Here is a 26,164-nt window from a genome sequence, read left to right as displayed (position 1 = left end):
AGCACACCGGCCACTTTGCGGGGCGTCACGGCCTACACGCCCCCTCGTCTGTCGGACGGCGGCGTCTAGCCCCGGGGCGCTCGGCCGCCCCGCCCTCTCCGGGGGAGGAGTCAAGAAGAGACTGCCCAATAGGGCCGGCTTGACCCGCGAACAGGCGAGGGTTCCCGGGGGAGCGGCGCGCCAGAAGGCCCCGCCCAGGAGCCGAGGGACAGCCCGGAGGAGGCGTGGCCACGCTGCCGGCGGAAGTGGAGCCCTCCGCGAGTGCGGGAGGCCGCCGAGGCAGGCGGGAAAACCGGACAGTAGGGGCGGGGCCTGGCCTGGGCGGCGATGGGGATGCGGGAGCACTACGCGGAGCTGCACCCGTGCCCGCCGGACATTGGGGATGCGGAGCAGCGGCAGCGCGTATGGCAGGCAGCCGGCGGGCCGGCCTCCAGCGCAGGTGCCCGAGGGGCGGGGCTGGCCTGGGATGCGCGCGCACCTGCCCCGTCGCCGCCCCGCCCGCACGAGGGATGGCGGTCGAGGCCCCGCCCCGCACGCCTCGCCTGAGGCGGGTCAGCTCAGCCCAGGCGCCCGCCCCCGCCCCCGCCCCCGCCCCCGCAGATTAAATGGGCCGGCGGGGCTCAGCCCCCGGAAACGGCCGTACACTTCGGGGCTGCGAGCGCGGAGGGCGGCGGCGACGAAGCGCAGGTAACCGGGCGGGCGGGCGCCGCGCAGCCGGAGGAGCGTACTGCCCGGCGCTACGCCGCGCGGCGGTAAAACACACGCTGTTTGTTCGAGAGGGTCTTAATCAATCCGTTTATACCCCGCACCTCCTCTCTTGAGCCCCTGAGACCCCGAGAGCGAAGGGGACTTGCCGGCCGGGGTCTCCCAGCTTGGCAGGGGGAGGGCTGGAGCTGAACTCCAGCATCTGCATCATGTCCCATGGTCCAGGTCATTGTGGAGTTCCCGCTACAGTCGGGAATGAATGGTCCTGGGCGCGTAATTCCGTGCCCCACAAGGGTTTTACCTGGTTGTCCAGAATTGATGCTGTAGCCGGAATCCACCAATGCTTTGGGTAATTTTGTAATGTACACCCTGAATGAAGGTTGCCTAGGAGAGTGTGGCTGGAGCCCAGAGCCAGCAGTTTCTAACCCATCAAGCACTCCCCAATGCCCAGCCGTTCACAAGGAGTGGCTTGGGTAATCAGGTGTCATCCCGGTGAGACCCCAGAGGAACTCTCAAGAAAAGGGCTAACTTCTCAATGCTCTCCTGTTCTTCTGCCTTGTTAACGAGCCTTTCTTCTACCAGACAGCGTCATGGCAGAGCAGGTGGCCCTGAGCCGGACCCAGGTGTGCGGGATCCTGCGGGAAGAGCTGTTCCAGGGCGATGCCTTCCATCAGTCGGATACACACATATTCATCATCATGGGTGCATCGGTGAGTCTCTCCCAGGCCCCAATCTTAAAAGCCAGGAAGTGCCTGCTCCATGCCTCAGCTTTTCCAACTAATTGTTGCAGGACCACACAGGCTCTGCTAAGTTGAGCCCCTCCTCCCGCTCCTGCTAGTGTGCCAGGATCATCCCAGCTCTACCTGATGTGCATATGCACTTGCAAGACATTTCTTTTTTTTTTTTTTTTTTTTTTTTTGGAGACAGAGATTCGCTCTGGTCGCTCAGGATGGAGTGCAGTAGCCCAATACTGGCTCACTGCAACCTCGGCCTCCTGTATTCAAGCGATTCTCCTGCCTCAGCCCCCCAAACAGCTGAGATTACAAGCATGCACCACCACACCCGGCTAATTTTTGTATTGTTAGTAGAGACAGGGTTTCACCATGTTGGTCAGGCTGGTCTCAAACTCCTGACCTTAAGTGATCCGCCCGCCTCGGCCTCCAAACGTGCTGGGATTACAGGCGTGAGCCACTGCACCTGGCCACAGGACATTTCCGAACCCTGTGCCTAGCCTCTGAATGTAGCCCTTAGTCCTGGAGTTACAGGCTCTTTAGGGACTGTCTAGATGGACTTCTTGGGGAAAACAGGGAATGCTATTCATTCAGTGGTTTATTTCAAACCTCTTCATGCCTTAACAAATGAGTTCCAAAGGCAGGATCTGAGGCCTGATCTCTGCCTCTTCACTAACACTTCAAGTTCTGTCAATACAAACACTCAACCTTTCTTTAAACACTATCTCTTTGCCTCAGTTTAGAAAGCCTACCAAGAAGCTCTGCCTCACCCCACCTGGCCCCAATTGTCCAGCTTGTGGAACCGCCATTTTGCACTCATAGGAAAGACCAAAGAATAGCATAGCATGAGGATTTCCGTGGGAGGGGAAGGAGGGGTGGTCCTAGGACAACCATCACCCCAGACTAGAGCACTCTCCCCTGTGTCCCATGGGGCAGTGAGACTATGCAGGGGCTGGTGGAACAAGGGCTTCATCTCAAATTACACATGGTCTCAGTTTTCACTTTTAACCCTGGATGCACTCAAGAATCTTGTCTGCTCACTACTGTATGACCACCTTTGCCATTAACTTACCTTGTAACTTGAGAAGGAGCTCTATCAAAACTAGTTAGCTCTGCCACGTTGTGCGCCCCTCAGTGCTGGATGAGCTCAGTGGTTCTTTGTTCACATAGACAACGCGTTGTCACACTTTGCCAAACCTACTCCTTGACACCTTTGTACTTGTGATCAGAACTTAGAAAAGGAGAGCCAAAAAGGAATGAGGCAGCCGAGGGAGAAGGGCTCTGCCAGTGGGAGAGTAAGGAGGGGCCATTGTCTTTTGACTCCCCGTAAGCCTGAGACCCAGGAGAGGTACTCAGGTGGAGCCCACAGTAGATTGGACTTGGCCTTATCCCCAGCCTCAGCCTGGTCCCCTCAGAAGAGCCATACCTGGCCGGGCGTGGTGGCTCACGCCTGCAATCCCAGCACTTTGGGAGGCCGAGGCAGGTGGATCACCTGAGGTCAGGAGTTTGAGACCAGCCTGGCCAACATGGCAAAACCCAGTCTCTACTAAAAATACAAAAATTGGCCAGGTGCGGTGGCTCACGTCTGTAATCCCAGCATTTTGGGAGGCCAAGGCGGGCGGATCACAAGGTCAAGAGATCGAGACCATCCTGGTCAAGATGGTGAAACCCCATCTCTACTAAAAATACAAAACTTAGCTGGGCGTGGTGGTACGTGCCTGTAGTCCCAGCTACTCGGTAGGCTGAGGCAGTAGAATCGCTTGAATCAGGGAGTCAGAGGTTGCAGTGAGCTGAGATCGTGCCACTGCACTCCAGCCTGGCTACAGAGCGAGACTCTATCTCAAAACAAAAAGAAAAAGGCTGAGCGCAGTGGCTCACGCCTGTAACCCCAGCACTTTGGGAGGCCAAGGCAGGTGGATCACGAGGTCAGGAGATTGAGACCATCCTGGCTAACACGGTGAAATCCCGTCTCTACTAAATATACAAAAAATTAGCCGGGCGTGGTGGCGGGCGCCTGTAGTCCCAACTATTCGGGAGGCTGAGGCAGGAGAATGGCGTGAACCCAGGGGGCAGAGCTTGCAGTGAGCAGAGATCGCACCACTGCACTCCAGCCTGGGTAACAGTGCGACTCCGTCTCAAAAAAAAAAAAAGAAAAATAACAAAAATTAGCTAGGTGTGGTGGCACCCATCTGTAATCCCAACTACTTGGGAGGCTGAGGCAGGAAAATCGCTTGAACCCAGGAGGTGGAGTTTACAGTGAGCCGAGATGGCACCACTACACTCCATCCTGGGCGACCGAGTGAGTGAGACTCCATCTCAAAAAAATAAATAAATAAAAAGAGCCATACCTTCATCGGCCACAAACCTTAACAGCTAGGACTCTGACTGTTAAGCCCTTAGTCCAAGAAGCAGACTAAAGGAGAAGGTAACTGAGGTTGCTTTCTCCTCCTTTCCCCATCCCCACCCCATGCTGCCACAAGGACACTGCAACAGAGCAACTCAGACCATAATGATGGCTTACGACTCCAGGCCTTCAGCTCTTATTAGACACCTCATTGAGAGCATGCAAGCTTGCTGTGTGACTTGGAGCAAGTGTTTTCCTTTCCCTGAACCTCAGCATTTCGTATAGCAAATGACAGCTTTTGAAAAGAGTGCCCAGGGTCCTTAGGCTTTTCCAAGCTGATTGTGTCATTTCACTGCCTTCGCCTGTGGCCAGCTTGGGGTTGGGCAACTTTGTTTTGTTGAAATCAGTAGGGTTCCTCTTTGCTCTCTTCTGCTCTGAGAGTGACAACCTGAGGCTTTCAAAGCAGAAATAGGAAGTGCCAGCTCCAGCACTGTGGGTAGGGGACAAGGGGTCCTGTCTCTGAAGAGCCTCGTGGTTTGTTTCTTCCTCTTCCTGCTGGAGGGGGAGGTGGGAGGTGGTGTGCTCAGGCAGCACCTGGAACAGCTCCCGCTCCCAGGCTCCTTCTGCTCTTGATGCCTCACTCAGTGTGGGAGGTAGGCAGGGTGGCACTTGAGGGCACACGATCCTAGAATGTGCTGCTCCAGAAAAGCAGCCCATTCTCCATTCATTCAGCAGACAGTGATTGGGTACTTCTGGGCCACAGCAGCCAGTCCCTGCCCTCCTCATGGGACCTATGTGTTATTGTGGCCAGGAAATCATGGCAAGTAAGCAGACGAGCAAGAGCACAGGCTGGCGTGTGTTTCAGAAGATACACATGGGCCGTGTGTCCCCAGCCTCCCAGAGCACATAGATCCCACGAGGAGGGCCTGGAGAGCACCCACACAGAAGGAAGAGCAAATGCCTGGAGCCCCAAGTTGGGAACAAGCTCAGCATGACCTAGAAACTGAAAGCAGGCAAGTGGCTGGCAGACCCACAGCCTGGGCAAGCGGGACACCCTGGGGCAGGCTGGACCCACGTGGCCTTCCTCTGTCCCTTCCTCCTCCCTGGCCAGCTTACCTCACACTTGCGCACACACCCAGCTTCCTTCCTGGGGGCCCTGATGGCACCTCAGAGTTACCAGGTGGGCCACTTCCCGCCTTCTCAGGACTCCCACCCCTACCAGAAAGGGAGCCGAGGTACTTACTGCCCCCTTCCAGAAAGCTCTGGCCTTGTAGACCAGTGTGCACCTGGAACAGCATCTTTCCCCACCTGATGGGACCTCGATGAGGCCGGAGAGCCTCACAGGGAGTGAGGGGAAGAGACTGGGACTGAGAGTCTGCGGGGTATTCACCTCTCTGGGCCTTAGTTTCCTCACCTGGATCACAAGGGCCATGGGCTTGGGCTTGATGGGCGTTCAGGACGCATCCCAACGATGGGCCTGTGTGAGGGATGACCCAGCGGCCCCCGCCCCCGCTTTCCTCAGAACTTTTCTGGGCTGACTTCCCCTTACACCATATAGAAAAATCATAAAAAAAAATAAAAAAAAAAATAAAAAAAAATAAAAAATAAAAAAATAAAAAATAAAAAAATAAAAAAATAAAAATAAAAAAAAAAATAAATAAAAAATAAAAATAAAAAAATCAACTCAAGATAAATTGAAGACTCCAAAACTATAAAAACCATGGAAGATAACCTAGGAAATACCATTTTGGACATAGGACCAGGCAAAGATTTCATGACAAAGGCACAATTGCAACAAAAACATAAATTCACAAATAGGACATAATTAAACTAAACAGCTTCTGCACAGCAAAAGAAACTATCAACAGAATAAACCGACAGCCTACAGAATGGGAGAGCATATTTGCAAACCGTGTATCTGACAAAAGTCTCATGTCCAGAATCTATAAGGAACTTAAATATGCAAGCAAAAGACAAACAACTCCATTTAAAAGTGGGGAAAGGACATGAACAGACACTTTTCAAAAGAAGACACACACAGCTAACAAGCACATGAAAAAATGCTCCATATTACTAATCATTAGAGAAATCAGAACCACAATGAGAAGACAAGAATGGACCAAGGTGGTGGAATAGAAGACTCCACTGTTCATTCCCCTCACAAGGTCACCAATTCAACAACTATGTACACACACACAAAAAAACACCTTTGTAAGAATCACAAATCAGGTGAGCACTTACAGTACCTGGTTTTAACTTCATAGTGCTAAAAAGGGAACTGAGGAAGTAGGACCCCTCACTGATCCCCCAGCTATGGCAGCGTAGTAAAGAGACCATTTCTGTGCCCTAAGGAGAGGGAAAGCCAGCAATAGCAGAAAGTAAAATCAGACCAAATTTACTTGAGCCTGACCAACAGAGAGAAACCTCGTCTCTGGTTAAAAAAAAAAAAAAAAAAAAAAAAAAAAGCTGGGCGTAGTGGCACATGACTGTAATCCCAGTTACTTAGGAGGCTGAGGCAGGAGAATCACTTGAACCTGGGAGGCGGAGGTTGCAGTGAGCCGAGATCGTGCCATTGCACTCCAGACTGGGCAACAAGAGCAAAACTCTGTCAGGAAGAAAGACAGGAAAGAAAGAAATGAAGGAGGGAGGGAGGGAGGGAGGGAGGAAGGAAGGAAGGAAAAGAAACAAGGCAATTTTAACCTCAGGAAGGAAAAAAAGCCTCAGAAATAAATAGAATCTAACAGAACCGTAAGTGGGAGAATGAGGAGGGGAAGTAGAGTGCAGAGGAGGGGAAGTAAATTGCATCAATAATTAATGCCCATAAAATAGCATTCAAGAAAGAGGGGGAAAAAGAGAAGGGAGACAGAGAGAAACCAAGAGAGTTGTTTTTTTTTTTTTTTTTTTTGCTGGAGCCTAGGTGACACCCAGAGTTTGGCAGAGGAACCTCTGATTGCGAGTCTGGGTGGCTGGAGTTTGCAGGGTGGGGGACCAGAAAGAAGAGAGCTGCAGAGGGAAAGAACCCTGGATATCCACAGAGGGTCCTGCTCGGGTATTCAGCAAACTACCGGTGAGCACAGGCGTGTGAGGAAGCTACCTGAGGCCAGGGAGGGGATCCCCGGAGAAAGTGAAAGGTAACTTTGCTCAGTGCTCAAGCAGGATAGAGATCAGGAGCTGTCCCCACCCTCCAGGGTAGAGAAGCTCTTATTCACTTGGCAGGCATCAGCCAGGATGCCAGGAATGGTGTTACCTCTGTAGGGTGGGAAACTGAAGCCTACAGTAAGAGCTGCTCTGGTCTCACGCAGCACATCTTCAAAGCAAGACTCAGCAGGGTCAAACCGTTTCCAAGTAACTTAACAGCTTCACAGAACACAGCTCGTGGATACGTCTAGGAATACAGAAATACCCAGCAGCCAAGGAGACAGGCACGACATCTGCCGTCCAATCAACAACTATCAGGGATACAGAGAAGCAGGAAGATGCAAAGCTCAATGAGGACAGAAATCAATCAATGAAAGGATCCAGAGTGGAAAGGAAGAGGTACAACTGCCTTTATTCTCAGAAAACACATTTGTCTCTGCAGAAAATCCAACAGAATCTATGCAAGAGCTACTAGACTAATTAGTTAGTTTAGCAAATTTGCAGGGCACAGCATATTTTAGAGAGAGCTGCTGCAAGGAGCAGTGCAAATTAAAAATAGAGGTTTAATTCTCTCCGTTGAAGATAAGGGAAGAGACTCCTCCTCCTCTCGTTTGATAAAGCATTTATTTTAGAGAACTTATACATCCTTTCTCTGTCTTTTTGAAAAGCATGAAGATATTTTTAAGAGCTAATACAGCCTCTTGCCATGTTCATGACCCCAGAAGGTCATTTTCAAGGACCTGGGAATCCTCTCTTTGAAATGTAAACATCAGGGAAGAAAGTGCCCCTATCTCCCAGTTTCCACGGGAGAAGAGTAGCTGAACTTGCTTCGGAAGTGGGCACCTTGCTCAAAGTTGCAAAACTAACCCCTTGTGTAAAGACAGGGGAAATTTATTTTTTCTTTGGATAAAGTCAATTGCATTAGTCTGCTCAGGCAGGTATAACGAAGAACCATGGATGCGTTGACTTAAACAGCAGAGGTTTACTTTCTCACGGTTCTGGAGGCTACAAGTGCGTGATGAAGGTGGCAGCAAATTTGGTTTCTGGTGAGGGCTCTCTTCGTGACTTGCAGATGGCCGCCTTCTGGCTATGTCCTCACATGGCCTTGCATCAGTTCGTGTGCACTGAGAGAGAGCACGAGAGCTCTCATGTCACTGATCAAACTGGATCAGAGCCCTGAACCTGTGATTTTGTGGAACCTTAATTACACCCGTAGAGGTCCCGTCTCCAAGTACAGCCACACTGGGGGTAGAACTTCAACATACGACTGGGGGAGAACACAAACATTCAGTCCCTAACACCAATTTAACTGATACACATGGTCACCCCAGTTATCAGGTAATTGTAGGATGAACTATGGGCAAGAGATGGCACTGTCAAGTCGTCTCACTTGAGGACTGGTTACTGTTCATCTTGAGAGCATGTATGTCATGGGTTGCATCTACTTGGCTATAGAAAAGGGTCATATTTCCTTCTGTCTTTGCAGTGTTTTAGCAGATTGCCTGTGATGTGCATCACATAGTAGTGCAATGCTTGTTCAATCATGAAACTTTTCTGCCTTTGTGGAGATGTTTTCTACGTTGGCAAGTGATTTTGCCTTTCATTATATTTTCCCAACACTACAATCCTCCCTCCTCCTTCCCCCAAAAGAAACCACCTTTGCAAAAATTGTATCTGTGAGACAAATTATGATAGTGAGCTGGGCTAACCCACTCTCCATTTTGCCTCTCCCTTAATTACTCCTGAGATTTTGGGACAAGCTGACTTTGAGAGACAGCATACAGTTTAAATGATAATAGCCCTTCCTGAAAACTCATGAAGCTATGTAAACCTAACAAAAGGCCATCAGGCTGGAGGAGGAGAGGAGCTTGCTTCTGCTAAGGTATTGCCAGCCATTCCTGCATATGACACCACCATGGTAGATTGGCCTTCTGAGACATGTTTTCTGTTTTTTTGCATGTCTGACACCCATGGCTCCACCTGGACCCACCAACCCTTCTCCTGTGTCTCCACCCAGGAGTGATTCAGCCCTCAGGAGGACAGCTTCGACTCCCTATGATTTCATCTCTGCCCCAATAAACCAGCAGCAAGCCTAGCCACCCCCACCCTTTCCCACAAACTGCCTTTGAAAAACCCCTAACCTGGAGGAGATCGATTTCAGTACTAACTCTGTCTCCCACGTGGCGTGGCTGGCCTCGTATCTATTTAATTATTTCTTTACTGCAATGCCATGGTCTGTTTTTGTGCAGCAGGCAGGAGGAGCCCCTTGGGTGGTTACAAATTTGCGGCCTCATCCGGGATCTCTTACTTGTGATTCCTCAGCCCCTCCACCACCTTGATGGACCTGGAGGTGAGCTCTGGTGACTGCTTATTTAACTGAAGGCCATTTCTGGCACTGTCCCTGCTTGTGAGGTGCAGCCAACCACCTCACAGCTTGGGCCCGATTGCAGTGTAGAAACAGTTCCCGGAAAGCTGTCTTTCAACCGCTCTGGTGGGAATTCTAGGCGCGACCAACACCTCCTTCCTTATCCTGGTTAGTTCAGCTTCTTTGGATGCCTCAGTTCGACTGCTTCTGAGATCTAGGTTGTCTCTCCCTAAATAGTAGGAAGAGTCTTCGTTTGGGAGATTTCTCCTCAATTGGGGACATTTCTCAGATGGAGAATAGGAGGTTAGTTTGGAAGAATACTCTTAAAAATTCTTGGTCAGGAATATTGGTTTGGAATCTTGGTCCATCTCGTCTCTTTTGTGTGTGTTTTTTGTACATGTGGAGGGGATCTCTCAAGGAACTGCTGATGGAAGTTCCACAGGCCTAACTCGGAGAACCTTCCTTATTTGTCTGGTCACATCCGTTGAGCACTGAAGGAACTGTTAGTGGAAGCTCAACAGGAACAGGCCTGTCTCAGGGTGACCGTCTGCTCTTCATCTTGCCCTGAGACCACCCATCGAATTTCTGGTTGGAGGTCATCCCTCCCCACCTCAAATGGATCAAAGACAATGGGGACCAATGGGGGCAAGTTCGAACCTTGCCAGATTGGATTGCCAGATTGATATTGGGTGCTGACCAGGGTGACCAGCGTCGGTTTTGTTACATATATTTTGCTTCGGCTGGGATGGAAAATGTTAAAAGTTTTTTTTTCATCTGTTGTGCCTCTGGATTTTCCCACCTTTGTCCTCGGGTTGGAGGAAAGATGCTGGGATTCAGGTAGTCAAGTAGTACAAGGTGTAATTGAAGACAATTTAGGAAATGGAAGAAGGCGAAAGTCAGTTGAGTCCTTCCTCAGCATTAACTACTGACAGCATTTTGGAATAGTTTTATAGTTTTCTAATTGTATTAGACGTTAACTTTATAGCAAACACATAAAGGTATAAGGTTTTGCAAGTTAAACGTCCGTTTTTTCCTGAAATTTCTTCCTGCGACATATGAGTTCCACCTCTTTCTCAAAAACTTCAAAAACAGGCCGGGCGCGGTGGCTCAAGCCTGTAATCCCAGCACTTTGGGAGGCCGAGATGGGCGGATCACGAGGTCAGGAGATCGAGACCATCCTGGCTAACACGGTGAAACCCCGTCTCTACTAAAAAAATACAAAAAACTAGCCAGGCGAGGTGGCGGGCGCCTGTAGTCCCAGCTACACGGGAGGCTGAGGCAGGAGAATGGCGTGAACCCGGGAGGCGGAGCTTGCAGTGAGCTGAGATCCGGCCACTGCACTCCAGCCCCGGCGACAGAGCGAGACTTCGTCTCAAAAAAAAAAACAAAAAACAAAAAACAAAAAAAAAACAAACTTCAAAAACATGTTATTGGAGGGCTGCATGAAAGATCCATTACAATGGAATTGTTGAGCATTTAAATTGCTCTCAGTTTTCCACCTGTTGTAGATAAGGATTCAAAGAGATTCTTGTCTAAAAGTCTCAACAGGAATGGTTGTTTCTTTAACGCGGATTCCAAGAGATAGAAGTACTTTCCATTACATTTCTATTTATGCACTTAAGGCTCGGGATGTACAGTACAAAATTGCTCTTCAGAGATGGTGCCTTCACACCAGAATGCTGGTTTCAAAGTATTAATTTTTGTTCCCCCATGCAGCTTTTTGGGAGGCATCTTGCAAAATTGAAAGTTTTTTGCCTGTGGTTCCATGAAATGGAAAAAGGTGGTTTTCCTTTGTGATATGACTTGGCCCCCACTGCTGTGATGTGGCGAGCAGGGTTGCCAGGGCTGCTCAGAGAAAGGGAACCCAGACACCTGGCATGCCGGCGAAAGGGTAAGAAGTCAGGCTTCTGGCCTCTCTCTCTCTGTGCAAACTGGTGAAGTGAATGAAAAGGAACTCAGACACAGAACAGTAGCTCAGTTTTATTTTCAGCAGTAACATTGCAGCACCAATCCAAACACGTGGGGGAGAGAGCAGTGAGGGGCCAGTCCAGGCACACAATTCGCCTCACCCCTCAAAAACACAAAGTGGCAACTGCTGTTAAGGAATCATTTCCCTAGGGAAGGATGCACTGCCCAGGACCGACACAGGTTTAGGCCTCAACCCCCTTTTCCGGGCTGACGCTTAGCCAAATTTGGCGGCACCAAGCGCTGCATGGTCCGTATCACCATGGAAAGCTGGTTGAGCAAGAAGATGACGGAAAGTTGGAGGAGACCAGAGTTGTTCGAAATTAATCGGCTAAAAGTGAGAGGAAAGAAAAAATTCTATTAGAGAGGTGGCCTCCTGTTCCTCCCCCCACCCCCACGTCATTAGACTTAATCCTCAGGCGCCTCGCATAGAGTGCCGACATCAGGCGGCGACAAGCTCAGTGTGTCATACTCCCTCCTTAGACCCAAGCTGTAGGCGTCTGCGTGCGGCCAATAGCGCCCCTCTAGTGGAGAGATGGGCCGGGTCCCACTGCCCCTCCCTCCCCGCCCCACCCCATCTAGAACTTACATAACCAGGTCACTGCCAGTCACCGTGAGCTCCCTGCGGACGCCCCCTCCGAGGTCTTCATATGTTGGGCCCAGATAGTGGCGGGCAATCTCAGCCTCCAAGCTGGACAGGAATGGCACTGTGAGGGTGCTGGTGGAGATTCCGTTAAGGCGATGGCGAGTGTGTGCTTCAGGTCTCCTTCCTCCCAGGCCGCCCTTTGGGCTTCCCAAGACCCCTCCCTGTGCCTCTGCAGGCCACGCTCCCCCTCAAAACGTCTTGATGCCAGCTGCAGCAGCTGCTGCCCCCCAGGCTGCTGCGTCCTGCAGCCACCCTTGGTTCCTCCGACTCCTCTTTCTACCCCTCAAGGGCATTCCCCCTGCCCACCCCCTCAAGCCTCTCTCTGCACATCCTCGGCCATCCCCAGGCCAACCTCCACCCCCTGCCCTGACCCTAGGGGCTCCTTGGGAAGGATACAACTGCCACTCTTGGTGTCCTGAGCCTCCTGCGGAGGCTGCGGCTGAGGCTGGGGCCAGGGCCTGGGCCTCTTCACCCTGCCCTGGGGCTTGTGAGGAGCCCTCAGCCTGGGGAGCTTCCCCAGCAGCACCGCTCTCAGATCCTGCGAAGCCCCAACCTCCAGCGTCTTCGGGACCTCCATGGCCTCCGGGGCCTCCAGCACCTCCGGGGGCACCAGCGCCTCCGGGAGCACCAGCACCGCCCTCCGCACCACCACTGGCATCATCACCTGCTCCTTTGCCTGAGGCCTGCATGGCCGCCTCGCCTCCACCTCAGAGTTAACGTTGAAGCCGCCTGTCCTCCTGGAGGGCCACTGGTGGGATGAAGTTCCCACACGAAACCCCCGCTTCCCCCACAATGCAAAGCTGGATGCCCACGGCGCCTATGCGTGAACAGGCCCCTGTCATGTGGTGGATTCCGCCCTCCCACCCACGGGCCCCTGGGTAGCCCAGTTGGCCCTGGAGAACCGGAAGCTACCTCAGGAGGCCCCACCTCTTTGGTGCATGACGTGCCTCTGGCTGCTCAGGGCGCCTGCGCAAACAGGCCCCTGGCATGTGGTGGCTCCTGGCCCCTGGGAGACCCTGTTAGCCCTGGAGAGCCCAACGCTCCCTCAGGAGGCCTCGCTTCTTGGCTTCTCAGAGCGCCTGTGGAGGTAGACTTACGACTACTGGACAAGAGAGGCTGGGGACAGGCCAGGGATGGGAAGTGGGGAAGGGAGTGGAGGGAGTCCAGACGGGAGGGCAGAAAGATGGGGCAGTGTGTGGTGGCATAAATGGGCTCCAGAGACCTTCGAGGGACTGACAGCCTGGGGGTGAGATTTGCCACCACGCTTTGGGCCTTGCACCGTGTGTGCAGAGAGGGGAGAAACACTTGTCCACGGCCCGTGGTCCCTCTGTGAGTCTAAAGGTGCCCGTCTCTTAATGGCCAGGGGAAGGAGAGCAAGCTGGGGGATACTGGGTCAGTCCGAAAGGCTCTGCCAGCCTTAAACTGTTCAGACTTCAAGAACACCAGTGTTTCTAATAACCATTCATTCGAGTGGGCACCTGTCTTTCAAGCAACCGGCTCGCTTGGGCCAAGCTAGAAACTTACCTCCCATGAGGATGGATGCCGAAAGCCCCCAATTGCCCGTGCAGGCACCACAAGAGGTGAATGCAAACTTCCCACTCCCGAGGCCTTCACAGCATCTCCCTGTACCCTCCTGGCCTCCCTGCAGCCGCATCTCTCCTCTCCATCTCAGGGAGACCTCCTCCCTGTGAGTGGCCGAATTCCCCAGGGGCTCTCACTCTCACCAGGATGCAGGAGCATCAGCCGCTATGCTTGTCCTCCTCTCAAGCCTAGGTTTGGTAAAGGCTTCTCTTGGTGTCCAACCATCCCTTGTTGACAGTGGTATGCTGGTAAATGTTTGATAACCGGTTCTCTGAGGTGGGAAGGGCGGGGCAGGGGAGTGGTAGGAGGTATGTCTACACCTATGTATGTAACTATATTATAATTTCGACTCCCATTTGGAAGGTGTCGCACACAATTGACAAACAGTCATAAAATACAAAACATTCTTGATTGTAAAATCCGTACACAGAATGGATTCTCACAGGCTGCTTCCGTGACTTTTTCCCAGACTCTTGTGTTTGTGATCACTCTGTGGTTGCAGGCGATGAAGGATACGGGTTCTCACATGAATGTTGGTTGATATTTTCATTTAGGTTAACGACACAGACAACAGTGAAAGAAGACCCTTCACGTGTTAATAAATGCCATGAAAGACCTCTTTGCTGAGCCAGATAATAGTTTTTGAATGCTAGGAAACTATTTCCTCAAATTGTGAGGCTACTCACCTTGTGACCACGACAGACGATGTGGTGCACTTTAAAGGTTAATTTCCATCATTAGTATTTTCACCATCATGTGCTTAAGACTGGGAAGTCAACAGAACAGTAAGTGGAGCCCTGAATTGCAGTATTCACCATTGTCCGTGGTGTAAATACTCCCAGCATGGATGATGCCAAGTAACAAATATGTCATCGCTCCTCACAGAGTCAGGAAGATGTGGACCATATCACACAGCTATACAGTATTTGCAGCACACAGATGCCATAGGCGTGAATAACCACAAGGGCATGGATATCAGTAAAATAATTATAAAATAATCAGTTCTTATATAATCATCTTAGTTATTTCTTATTGTTTCTTAATCTTTTAGTTGAATTTTTGTGGGTACTTTAGTAGCGGTACATGTTTCTGGGGCACATGAGATGTTTTGAGATAGGCATGCAATGTGTAACAATCACATTGTGGAAAACGGGGTATCCATCCCCTCAAGCATTTATCCTTTGTGTTACAATGATGCAATTACACACTTTCGGTTATATATATCACCTTAGAGATTCACACAATTTATTGAATTGTAAGTTTATGCAGCAAACAAACAATTTGGAAATGGTACCAGTTGACAACTGGCTCCCACATTTCGGACAATGCAACAGCCAGCTCTCAGGAGCCCACATGGGGCAGCTCCAGCACTCCCACCGAGGAGAAGAGCACACCTCTCCCCTACTCACACCTCTCCCCTACTCACACCTCTCTAGACAGTCCTTTTATTAAATGCTCTTCAGTTAAATATGTTAGAGCGTGCCACCTGGTTCCTGCCGTGCCCCGACTAACACTCCAAAGGTAGATGCAGGCATCTTATTATAGAACTACACGGGCACATCTTCGTGTATCAGTTGGGGTGTGAGTGCAGATAACGGAAACCTCTCTGGCTAGTTTGGCACCGGGACCTTAACACACAGAGCCAGTTGCTTACAAAATCGTTCAAAGACCTGTCAGAATGAAATGTAGGCTGCAACTCTGGGAGTGACTCCCAGAACACCACAGAACTGACGTGCCCAGGAGCCAGTACCTGTGCCACACGTGGAAGGGAGAGAGTCAGGAGGCTGCTGGCTCCACCTTTGGTCCTGGGAACACAGCGCCTTTGCTGTGGGTCAAGGATCAGGAAGTTTCCTCTCTAATATAGGTTCCAGAGCCACTGCAGCTGCTAGGTCTGAACGGGCCATGAAAAAGGATGCCTTGGACCCAGTGGTGTGCCAGTCCAGGTTGAACAGTGGGCTCTCGAGAGGCAAGGAGGAGCCCTGACTGGTGGCATTTGCTGACTGCCTTGGTGTACGTACTCCCACCGAGGCCGATTGTGGAGTCTCTGGAGTGGAGTTGTGAAGGGATGTTCCCCCTGGGCTGTCACCACCAGCAAGTACAGGCTGGCTCCGGCACACCTCTGCATGCCTGCGTCGCACCACACGCAGAATCTCCCCTAACACTGACACAAAAACCAGAGTCTCTGTGACCTGCAGAGAGGACAGAGGCCGCTGATTCCACCTCAATTTGCCCTCCAAGTCACCTGCTAGTGCAAACAATTGTCCAGGTCTAGACCGCATACATACTGTGAGGCTGCACAGAATGCCACTTCAAAAGGGGCCAGGGACACGACGACGTTTTTTTGTTGTTGTTGTGTTTTTTTTTGTTTTTTTTTGTTTTTTTGAGACGGAGTCTCGCTCTGTTGCCAAGGCTGGAGTGCAGTGGCTGGATCTCAGCTCACTGCAAGCTCCGCCTCCCGGGTTTACGCCATCCTCCTGCCTCAGCCTCCCGAGTAGCTGGAACTACAGGCGCCGCCACCTCGCCCGGCTAGTTTTTTGTATTTTTTAGTAGAGACGGGGTTTCACCGTGTTAGCCAGGATGGTCTCGATCTCCTGACCTCATGATCCGCCTGTCTCGGCCTCCCAAAGTGCTGGGATTACAGGCTTGAGCCACCGCGCCCGGCCCGACGTTGTTATTTCTTTAACATCTGCTGTATGAGAAGGCTGAGGAGCCGAGCCACTGAATGCACCATGGCTCTCCCTTGGGTTACTCCACATCCATAAGTATACTTGTATTATATATATGTATATGTATGTGTATACTTGTTTCACAAAGTGTTTAGACAAAGCCTTGCTCTTTTAACCAAGTACAAATTAAAGAATCTCTGAGTCCAACTATGACCTGTAAGCCCTGCTTCAGGATACCCCAATGTTTTGGCTAAACCAATGTATAAACTCTATGTATTGATGTATGACTTTGCCTGTAACTTCTGCTTCCTTTGAAATGTATAAAATAGAGCTGCAGTCTGACTGTCTCGGGGCCACTGCTCAAGTCTCAGGTTTGTGTCTTCTCCAGGCTGCGATCATTCATATTGGCTCAGAACACACCTCTTTGCTGCCAACAATGATGCTGGTTTGAGAGCCTATCATCTGTAGACTAAATTACAAAATGGAGGAGAGAAGGTGGGGAAGGGGGGAAATGAACTAATACAAATAAAATTATGTACCAAATAACAATGAAGTAAAGTAGGCATGACCTCCTGTGATCCTCATTTTTGGAATTACATACATACCCATAGTTGACCTCAGCAAACATATTGGCTGATTATGATTTTTCACTCGGTGGGTGACACAGTCTTCTGTTCCTGAGGGGTCTGAGCCCTTTTTGGGCCTGTCTAGGAGTTGTCACCTTCCACCAAATTTTACCACTGTATATAGCAATATTAGCAAATGTTCCCTAAAATTCGGTGAATCTCAGAAATATTTTGCTGTGACCCCACATATGTAGCAGAAATTATATCTCTTCTTGACAGTCAGGGCCCGTTACCTAGCCAACACAATAATCCTCCTCTCATTTGTTAGCTCAGTACCACAGGGATCCCAGATTTTCAGATTACAGTGTCTAATCCATTTCATTGCAGCTTTCGAGTAGGATATGGTGATGGTGAATGAGCCCGTAGTACATCCGTGGATGGTGGTGTTGGCGAAACCGCGGCAGTGGAGAGCATGTATATACACAGAAAAAGCATCTATTCCAAAGAGAAAAACTTGCTGCCCCCTGCAGAATGGAAGGGGTTTGATATGATATAATCATCTTTTCACCAGGTAGGTCTGAATGTCTGTAACCCCAAATTTCATATGTTGAAACCTAATCACCGATATGATGTTATTGCAAGTGGAGCCTTGAATGGTGATTAGATCAAGAGGGCAGAGACCTCAAGAATGGGATTAGTGTCCTCATAAAAGAGACCCCTGAGAGGTTCCATGTGCAAACACAGTTAGAAGGCACCATCTATGAACCAGAAAGTGGGCTGACACCAAACACCAAATCTGCTGACTCCTTAATCTTGAGCCTTCCAGCCTCCAAAACGGTAAGAAATAAATTTCTGTTGTTTATAAGCTACCCAGTCTATGGTATTGTGCTGTGGCAGCCTGAATGGGCTAAGACAGACCCCTGTGGGATGAGCCCATATATGAGGCTCTGCTGTTGGGAGATTTGGCACTTGGTGAAGACCATGTTGTTGAGCCCGTGAGTAACTTCCATTTCTGTCCTCATGGCCACATTTATCATGAGCCCACTGAGCAAGAATCGGAGTAACTGAGGAAGGAAGTTAACTCACATCCCCAGAGCAGGTCATCACATCCACGTGAGTACCGAAAGCACCTCGGGAACACACACAAGGGATGTGCATTTCCTGGTATTCTAGGCCCAATCTGGGAAGTCCATCCACATGCCTCTTCTCCAAGATGCCTTGCTGTCAATCTTCCAATATTGTTACTTCCAAGTCACCAACATATGAACAAACTCTTATAAACTTCCCATTGACTCAAATAGATCTATGCTTTTAGCAACTTCCTTCTGGGCAGAATGAACAGTAAGATGCAATTATCAAAATGTGTCTTCAACAATAATTATGAAGACTTGTTGAATGTGCCATGAGTGGTTCTTGAAGGGAAATTTAAAGTTTTGAAGGCTTAGAATAAACAAACAATGACTGAAAAGAATGACCTAAGCCTACAAGTCTATACGTTAGAAAAAGAGCCGAGTAAAGGCAGGGACAGTAGTGCAAGATATCCCTTCTTGATTGATGGATAAAACAAACGTTACAAGTCATAATAGCGGCCAGGCACGGTGGCTCATGCCTGTAATCTCAGCACATTGGGAGGCCAAGGCGGGCGGATCACGAGGTCAGGAGATCGAGACCATCCTGGCTAACACGGTGAAACCCCGTCTCTACTAAAAATACAAAAAATTAGCGGGGCATGATGGTGGGTGCCTGTAGTCCCAGCTACTCAGGAGGCTGAGGCAGGAGAATGGCATGAACCTGGGAGGCGGAGCTTGCAGTGAGCCAAGATCGCGCCACTGCGCTCCAGCCCGGGCCACAGAGTGAGACTCTGCCTCAAAAAAAAAAAAAAGAAAAAGAAAAAAGAAAAAGAAAAGTCATAATACAAATGTTAGAAATGGAAAAAATATATATAGCTATAGGTATAGCAGAGATTTTAAAAACAGTAAGATAAATTCATTGCGGTAAATTTAAAAAACGATTAACTGGACATTGTACTAGGAAAATATAATGAACTCGAGAAACATATAACATTTTTCTTTTTGGCCAAGACTGCTCTCCAAGTGGGACTGTGCTTTCCCATTACATTGCACCAGGAAGTGCACCACATCTCTGTTTGTCTTCATTGTGATGTTATTTAGGTTCAGGTGGTGTCAGCCTGATCACTGTGTGTGTGTGTGTGTGTGTGTGTGTGTGTATGTGACAGGGTCTCTCTCTGTCACCCACATTGGAGTGCAGTGGTGAAATCCTAGCTCACTACAGTCACATTTTGTTTATCCATTCATCCGTTCATGGATGACACTTGGATGGCTTCCACCTTTTGGCTATTGTCAATAATGATGCAACAAACATTGGCACACAAGTATCTGTTTGAGCACCTGTGTTTTTTGCGCAGCCGCCAAACAGTTTTCCATAGTGCCTGCACGACTACATTCCAATCGGGAATAGATGAGGGTTCCAACTTCTCCCCATCCTCGTCAACTCTTACTATTTTCTATTTCTTAAGTAACCATCCCAGTAACTGTGAAGTGGTATCTCATTGTGCTTTTGACTTGCATTTCCCTAATGACTAAGGATGTTAAGCATCATTTCATGTGCTTACTGGTCATTTCTGTTATGTTTTTTGGAGAAATGTCTAAGTCTTTTGTCAATTCTTTAACTCAATTGTTTATCGCTTTGCTTGAGTTTTAGGAGTTTGTTGTGTATTATGAGTTGAGTTTTAGGAGTGTGTTGTGTATTATAGATACTAAACCCTTATCAGATATATGACTGGCAAATATTTTCTCACTTTCTTCAGCTTGTCTTTTCACTTTTGGGTTGAGGCTTAATATTACCATGCTGCCCCGGCATCCATTTTGTCGTCTTGACATGAGTCCCCAGATGCCACACGATGCCCTTGGTTAATAGCCTAAGCCCAGTTCCCAACCGCCGCCTTTAGATTCCACTTTCCTTCCCCTAAAAGCCGTCTCACCAGTACACACACACACACCCAGCTGCTTGACCAAATGTAAAGTTAGGTTAGGTCCACGTAGTTAGGTTAGGCCCCTTTTTCTGGGCATTTGCTTCGAATGCTCCAATCTTCTCACCCCCTACTGTGATGCTCTGACCACCTCCCTGGACCCAAATAAAGGCAAGTGCCCCAGGTCCACGCACACCCTCTGCACATGTTGATTGACCTCCGTGTAGCCACCGTAACCTATGAATAACAGAAGTTCTTTGTTTCCGTCTTCTGGCTCTTCTAATCGCTGAAGGAGTACTCTCCATTTTAAAGGAACTAAAGTAAACTAGCTCAACCATTGTGGAAGACAGTGTGGCGATTCCTCAAGAATCTAGAACTAGAAATACCATTTGACCCAGCCATCCCATTACTGGGTATATACGCAGAGGATTATAAATCATGCTGCTATAAAGACACATGCACACCTATGTTTATCGCGGCACTATTCACAGTAGCAAAGACTTGGAACCAACCCAAATGTCCATCAATGACAGACTGGATTAAGAAAATGTGGCACATACACACCATGGAATACTATGCAGCCATAAAAAAGGATGAGTTCTAGTACCATTCAGGACATAGGCATGGGCAAAGACTTCATGTCTAAAACACCAAAAGCAACAGCAGCAAAAGCCAAAATTGACAAATGGGATCTCATTAAACTAAAGAGCTTCTGCACAGCAAAAGAAACTACCATCAGAGTGAACAGGCAACCTACAGAATGGGAGAAAATTTTTGCAATCTACTCATCTGACAAAGGGCTAATATCCAGAACCTACAAAGAACTCAAACAAATTTACAAGAAAAAAACAAACAACCCCATCAAAAAGTGGGCAAAGGATATGAACAGACATTTCTCAAAAGAAGACATTCATACAGCCAACAGACACATGAAAAAATGCTCATCATCACTGGCCATCAGAGAAATGCAAATCAAAACCACAACGAGATACCATCTCACACCAGTTAGAATGGCGATCATTAAAAAGTCAGGAAACAGCAGGTGCTGGTGAGGATGTGGAGAAATAGGAACACTTTTACACTGTTGGTGGGATTGTAAACTAGTTCAACCATTATGGAAAACAGTATGGCGATTCCTCAAGGACCTAGAACTAGATGTACCATATGACCCAGCCATCCCATTACTGGGTATATACCCAAAGGATTATAAATTATGCTGCTATAAAGACACATGCACACGTATGTTTATTGCAGCACTATTCACAATAGCAAAGACTTGGAATCAACCCAAATATCCATCAGTGACAGATTGGATTAAGAAAATGTGGCACATATACACCATGGAATACTATGCAGCCATAAGAAAGGATGAGTTTGTGTCCTTTGTAGGGACATGGATGCAGCTGGAAACCATCATTCTTAGCAAACTATCACAAGAACAGAAAACCAAACACCGCATGTTCTCACTCATAGGTGGGAACTGAACAATGAGATCACTTGGACTCGGGAAGGGGAACATCACACACTGGGGCCTATCATGGGGAGGGGGGAGGGGGGAGGGATTGCATTGGGAGTTATACCTGATGTAAATGACGAGTTGATGGGTGCAGCACACCAACATGGCACAAGTATACATATGTAACAAACCTGCACGTTATGCACATGTACCCTACAACTTAAAGTATAATAATAATAAATAAATTTAAAAAAAAAAAAAAAAAAAAGGATGAGTTCATGTCCTTTGCAGGGGCATGGATGCAGCCGGAAACCATCATTCTCAGCAAACTATCGCAAGAACAGAAAACCAAACACCGCTTGTTCTCACTCATAGGTGGGAACTGAACAATGAGAACACTTGGACACAGGAAGGGGAACATCACACACCGGGGCCTATCATGGGGAGGGGGGAGGGGAGAGGGATAGCATTAGGAGATATACCTAATGTAAATGACCAGTTAATGGGTGCAGCACAGCAACATGGCACATGTATACATATGTAACAAATCTGCATGTTGTGCACATGTACCCTAGAACATAAAATATAATAAAAAACTAAATAAATACAAATAAGTAAAAAATTAAAACAACTTTCTGGATAATGTTCTTTAATGCACAAAAGTTTTTCATTTTGATGAAGTCCAGTTTAACTATCTTTTCTCTGGCTGCATGTACTTTTGGTTTCATATCTAAGAATCTATTGCCAAATCCAAGGTCATGTAGATTCACCCTGTGGTTTCTTTGAAGAGTTTTATGGTTTTAGCTCTCACATTTAGGTTGCTGATCGATTTTGCATTAATTTGTACTTACCGTGTCACATGGGGGTTCAACATCATTCTTTTGCAGGAGTAATTCCACTTGTTCCCGCGCTGTTTGTTGAAGAGATTGCAGGATTGGCACTCTTGTCAAAAATTATTTAACCAGAGATCACATCAAGCTAAAAAGCTTCTGCACAGCAAAGGAAACAATTCACAAAGTGAAGAGACAACCCACAGAATGGGACAAAATATTTGCAAACTGCCCATCTGATAAGGGATTAAAGAGCAGAATACATAAGGAACTCAAACAATGCTGTAGGGGGGAAAGAAAAAAAGTCTAATAATTCAAGTTAAAAAGAGGCCAGAGAAGCAAAGGAACAGGAAGGGCATAGGGAGGGTTGGGAGCGGGGGCGAGGAGGGATGGGGCAACCACAGACAGGATGGAGATTTAAGGATCCCTGTGATTCCCGAGATGACCCTGAGAGCATCAGCTGGGGAACCGGATGAAAATTCACGGCAGACGTGCATTGTTTGGAAGGAGGTGAGGAGCCAGAAATGGTGAGTTATTCACTGAAGGAGTGACCACTTGATCTGTTCTTTGGCTGACTGTAGTACCTGAGACATGGTGTGCCCCATAAGAGGGACATCTTCATCCCCTTATTTAAAAAAAATTTTTTTTTGAGACAGCACCTCCTCTGTTGCTCAGGCTGGAGTACGGTGGCACAGTCAAGGCTCACTGCAGCCTCCACCTCCCCAGGCTCAGGTGATTTTCCCACCTCAGCCTCCCGAGCAGCTGGGACTACAAGCACGGCGTACATTGCCTGGCTAATGTTTTCTGGTTTTAGTAGAGACGAGGTATCACCATGCTGCCCAGGCTGGTCTCAAACTTCTGGGTTCAAGCAATTCTCCCACCTTGGCCTCCCAAAATGCTGGGATTACAGGTATGAGCCACCTCAGGGGGCCAGAATTTCTTTCTTAAATGTTTGATTCATTAACCAATAGAGCATCCAGCCTGGAGTTTTCTATGTGGGAAGGTTTTTAATTATGAACTGATATGGGTAGTTGATATAAAACTCCTTTTTTTTCCCTTGGGTCAGTTTTAGTAATATGTATCTTTCAATGAAATTATACATTTCATCGAAGTCATTGAATTTATTGTCACAGAGTTGTTAAATAGCATTCCTTTTATTTTTTTTTATTTTTATTTTTTTTGACAGAGTCACGCTCTGTCGCCCAGGCTGGAGTGCAGTGGCGCGATCTTGGCTCACTGCAAGCTCCACCTCCCAGGTTCACGCCATTCTCCTGCCTCAGTCTCCCGAGTAGCTGGGACTGCAGGCGCCCACCGCCACGCCCGGCTGTTTTTTTTTTTTTTTTGTATTTTTTGTAGAGACAGGGTTTCACTGTGTTAGCCAGGATGGTCTCGATCTCCTGACCTTGTGATCCGCCCGCCTCAGCCTCCCAAAGTGCTGGGATTACAGGCGTGAGGCACCACGCCCTGCCAAGAGCATTTTTTACTAGCCTTTGACTTGTTTCACTGATGTCTGCTTTGTGATTTATTAGGTCCTCCTCCTGCTTGTCTGGGGCTAGCTTTCTCTTTTTCTCTAGGGTCTTAAGAGGAAAAGCTGAGATGATTGGGCCAGGAAGGAATGGGGAAGAAGAGTGGGGCACGGCGTGTCCACAGTCCAGACCACAGTGGGGAAGGGCCGCACCCTAGCCGTGGAGAGGAGGAGGAGAAAGTGCTGTCGTTGGAGGGGCATTTGGGGCTGAGGAGAAGCTGGTGGGTTTGTACAGGTGCTGTGGGGGAGAACGGAAGGGTGAGGTGTGTGGGAGGGAAGAGCCCAGCTGGGAAATGGGGGCTTTGCACGGGAGGAGCTGCTCCCCTATACAGAGCCCAGCTCCAGGGGATCCCTTCTCCCCCAGAGTCTCACGGTTCTGGACCGAGATGTCTTAAGGCGACGGAAGCTGGAAGATCATCAGCCTTGTTCCCAGTGAAAGCTATGGGTGGTGGAATGGGTGAGGAGGGGGCTTCTCAGTCTTGAGCCGTCCTCTTGTCCTGGGGAGTGGCTGGCTCAAGCCTGGGTCCCCGGGCTGAGCCCTGCAATGGGTGTTGCGGGGCAGGTCACCCTGGCCAGGATGTCTCCCGCACACCTGGGCCCTGAAAGGAGAGGGAGTGACAGACAGGACCAGGCAGAAGGCGGGGGAGGCCGGATGCGGTATTAAAGAGGCTGGCCAGAAAAGCCTCTCTGAGAGGGTGACAATTGTGTGCAACGCTGTATTTAAAATGTATTTTGCGTAGAAATTGGCATCATGGAGGACTGTAAGCAGGACTAGATTGCAGCTCCGAACAGACCCTCCTCTCCTGAACACATGCTCCCCAGCCCACCGGTGGAGAAACTTCAAGTTAGAAAGCCCAGCCGAGTGAAATACAGGGATAGAGGAAGTAGCAGAAAGCAGGGAAGGTGAGAGGGGTGTGGCCTGTATGGGGGTGTCAAGCGATGGGGAGGGGCCCGGCTGATGCGGCAGGGGTCATGGTGGGGAGGGCCTTGGAAGGGTACGCAGGAGTCAGCTTGGGGTGCAACAGAGGAAAGTGGGGAATCACGTCAGCTGGGTGGGGTTGCTTCAGGACCTGGGCCAGTGTGTGAGGAGACAGCCTGAGGGGATGAGATGGGCACCGGCCAAGTCCTAGGAGATGGCTCCTTAACCGGGTCCCCACCAGCCGCATCAGGATGCCTTTCTCATTACCCATGGAATACACAGAATAAAATGGGACAGAGGACATTTATGAGTGATAAAGGGTTCAATTCATGAAGAAGACACAATAAATATGTGTGCACTGAATATAACAGAGCTTCAAAATACATGAAGTTAACCTCACAGAAAAAAAAGGAGAAATACATAAACCCACAGAGGTGAATATTTTCACAATCCCCTTTTAGTAACTGATAGAACTATATTTTAGAAAATCAGCTACAGAAAAGCAAATTAGACTGTGCATAGTAGCTTATGCCTATAATCCCAGTGCTTTGGGAGGCTGAGGTGGAAGAATTGCTTGAGGCCAGGAGTTTGGGACCAGCCTGGGAAACATCGTGAGACCCTGTCTCTACAAAAATAAAAATACAACAAGTTAGCCTGGCATGGTGGCACACACCTGTATTCCTAGCTACTTGGGAGGATGAGGCAGCAGGATAACTTGAGCCCAGGAGTTTGAAAATACAGTGAGCTAAGATCATGCCACTGCACTCCAGCCTGGGTATTAGAATGAGCCCCTGTCTTAAGAAAGAAGAAAAGAAAACAATAAATAAGAAGAAATTGTAATCTAAATATAGGAATGACCTCAGCCAGGTGGAAGAATAGGAATTCTCCAGCTTTACTCTCCCAAACAGAAATCCAATCAGTAACTATCAAAAGGCAAGACTACCATTGTGAGCACCACAGAACTCAGAAGAGAATGTGAGACACCCCTTTGAACTACAGAATCTAGAAAGCCCACAATCAGATGGTAAGAGGAACAATTCTTTCTGATCTTGCTGCCCCTCCTCCAGGCTGGCACAGTACCACACACACAGAATTTTTCTGAGCTCATAGTTTCTACCGTGGGAGCAGTGAGTTGGAGGCTGACATTTGTCTTCCCCACCATTCTGAACCCCTTTGAGGAGGCTTAGTCTTATCACATACTTCAGGGAACATTGGGAGTGCCAGCAGGGTTGGACACTTGGGGTAAGTTGGAGATGGAGGATAGGGGTGGAGCTTACACTGACAAGGGAACAGATTTTGGTGATTGCTCTGCATTCCAGCCAATGGCGGCAGGCACTACACTGGAGAAACTAGCCAACGGCATCACACTTTAGGAAACACGACACAGATTCCAAACAATATTACCACATGGTCTGGGAAGACAACTGCAACCCTGCCTAATCAGAGTTGATTGCAGAGCCCAGCCAGCAGCCCCACCTGACAGTGGACTCCAGCCAGCAGTCTCACTGGACCATGGTGCCGAGGCTGCACTACCATTCAAACTCAGAGCACGGGAAGTAACTCAAGAACATGACGCCAAAGACTGCTTGGGTATGTTTGCAACCAGCTGGCCCATTCAGAATCTCAGGTTAGACTAAATAGTAAAGGTCTATTACCACCAAAGAAGACCTGCAAAGAATGAAAGAGGTGGCTATGTCCTCAAATGCACAGACATCAATGTAAAAACACAAGGATTATG

General features: G+C 48.8%; 2 protein-coding genes across 9 annotated transcripts in view; one reads left to right on the top strand and one right to left on the bottom strand.

The window, feature by feature from the left end:
- Positions 1–5,276, bottom strand: part of LOC103232832 (inhibitor of nuclear factor kappa B kinase regulatory subunit gamma) — a 33,197-nt gene extending 27,921 nt beyond the window's left edge. For all 4 annotated transcript variants that reach the window (XM_073013285.1, XM_073013286.1, XM_073013281.1 and 1 more), the window contains exon 1: positions 5,195–5,276. In XM_073013285.1, coding sequence (XP_072869386.1) covers positions 5,195–5,212 — 18 coding nt within the window. In that variant the 5' untranslated portion in view covers positions 5,213–5,276. The remainder of the gene's footprint in view (positions 1–5,194) is intronic.
- On the top strand, positions 32–20,405 carry LOC140710811 (glucose-6-phosphate 1-dehydrogenase-like). Of its 5 annotated transcripts, XR_012091878.1 has the most exons (4): positions 32–439; positions 1,288–1,415; positions 17,095–17,278; positions 19,989–20,405. XR_012091878.1 is itself a non-coding variant. In XM_073013291.1 (3 exons), the coding sequence occupies exons 1-3, from the start codon at positions 328–330 to the stop codon at positions 17,113–17,115; spliced, it is 261 nt and encodes an 86-aa protein (XP_072869392.1). In that variant the 5' UTR covers positions 32–327; the 3' UTR covers positions 17,116–20,405. The 5 variants fall into 5 exon arrangements, 4 of the variants coding, with proteins under 4 accessions (XP_072869392.1, XP_072869393.1, XP_072869390.1 ...); XM_073013291.1 differs by having other exon boundaries at positions 17,095–20,405; XM_073013292.1 differs by lacking the exons at positions 17,095–17,278; positions 19,989–20,405 and adding an exon at positions 8,936–10,303.
- The last annotated feature ends 5,759 nt before the right edge of the window (positions 20,406–26,164 follow it).

The sequence above is a fragment of the Chlorocebus sabaeus genome, chromosome X (genome assembly GCF_047675955.1).
Source record: "Chlorocebus sabaeus isolate Y175 chromosome X, mChlSab1.0.hap1, whole genome shotgun sequence".
In the NCBI taxonomy this organism is placed as follows: Eukaryota; Metazoa; Chordata; class Mammalia; order Primates; family Cercopithecidae; genus Chlorocebus; species Chlorocebus sabaeus.
The sequence above is the reverse complement of the archived record's forward strand: the minus strand, read 5'-3'. Positions and strand labels throughout refer to the sequence as shown.

What these genes read in the sequence shown, in the direction of transcription:
- LOC140710811 (XM_073013289.1), top strand. Translation starts at nt 328, where the DNA reads ATGGGGATGCGGGAGCACTACGCGGAGCTGCACCCGTGCCCGCCGGAC. An exon ending in CGGGCCGGCCTCCAGCGCAG is followed by an intron (nt 440 to 1,287) that starts GTGCCCGAGGGG and finishes TTCTTCTACCAG; the next exon opens with ACAGCGTCATGGCAGAGCAG. An exon ending in TCATCATCATGGGTGCATCG is followed by an intron (nt 1,416 to 4,591) that starts GTGAGTCTCTCC and finishes TATTGTGGCCAG; the next exon opens with GAAATCATGGCAAGTAAGCA.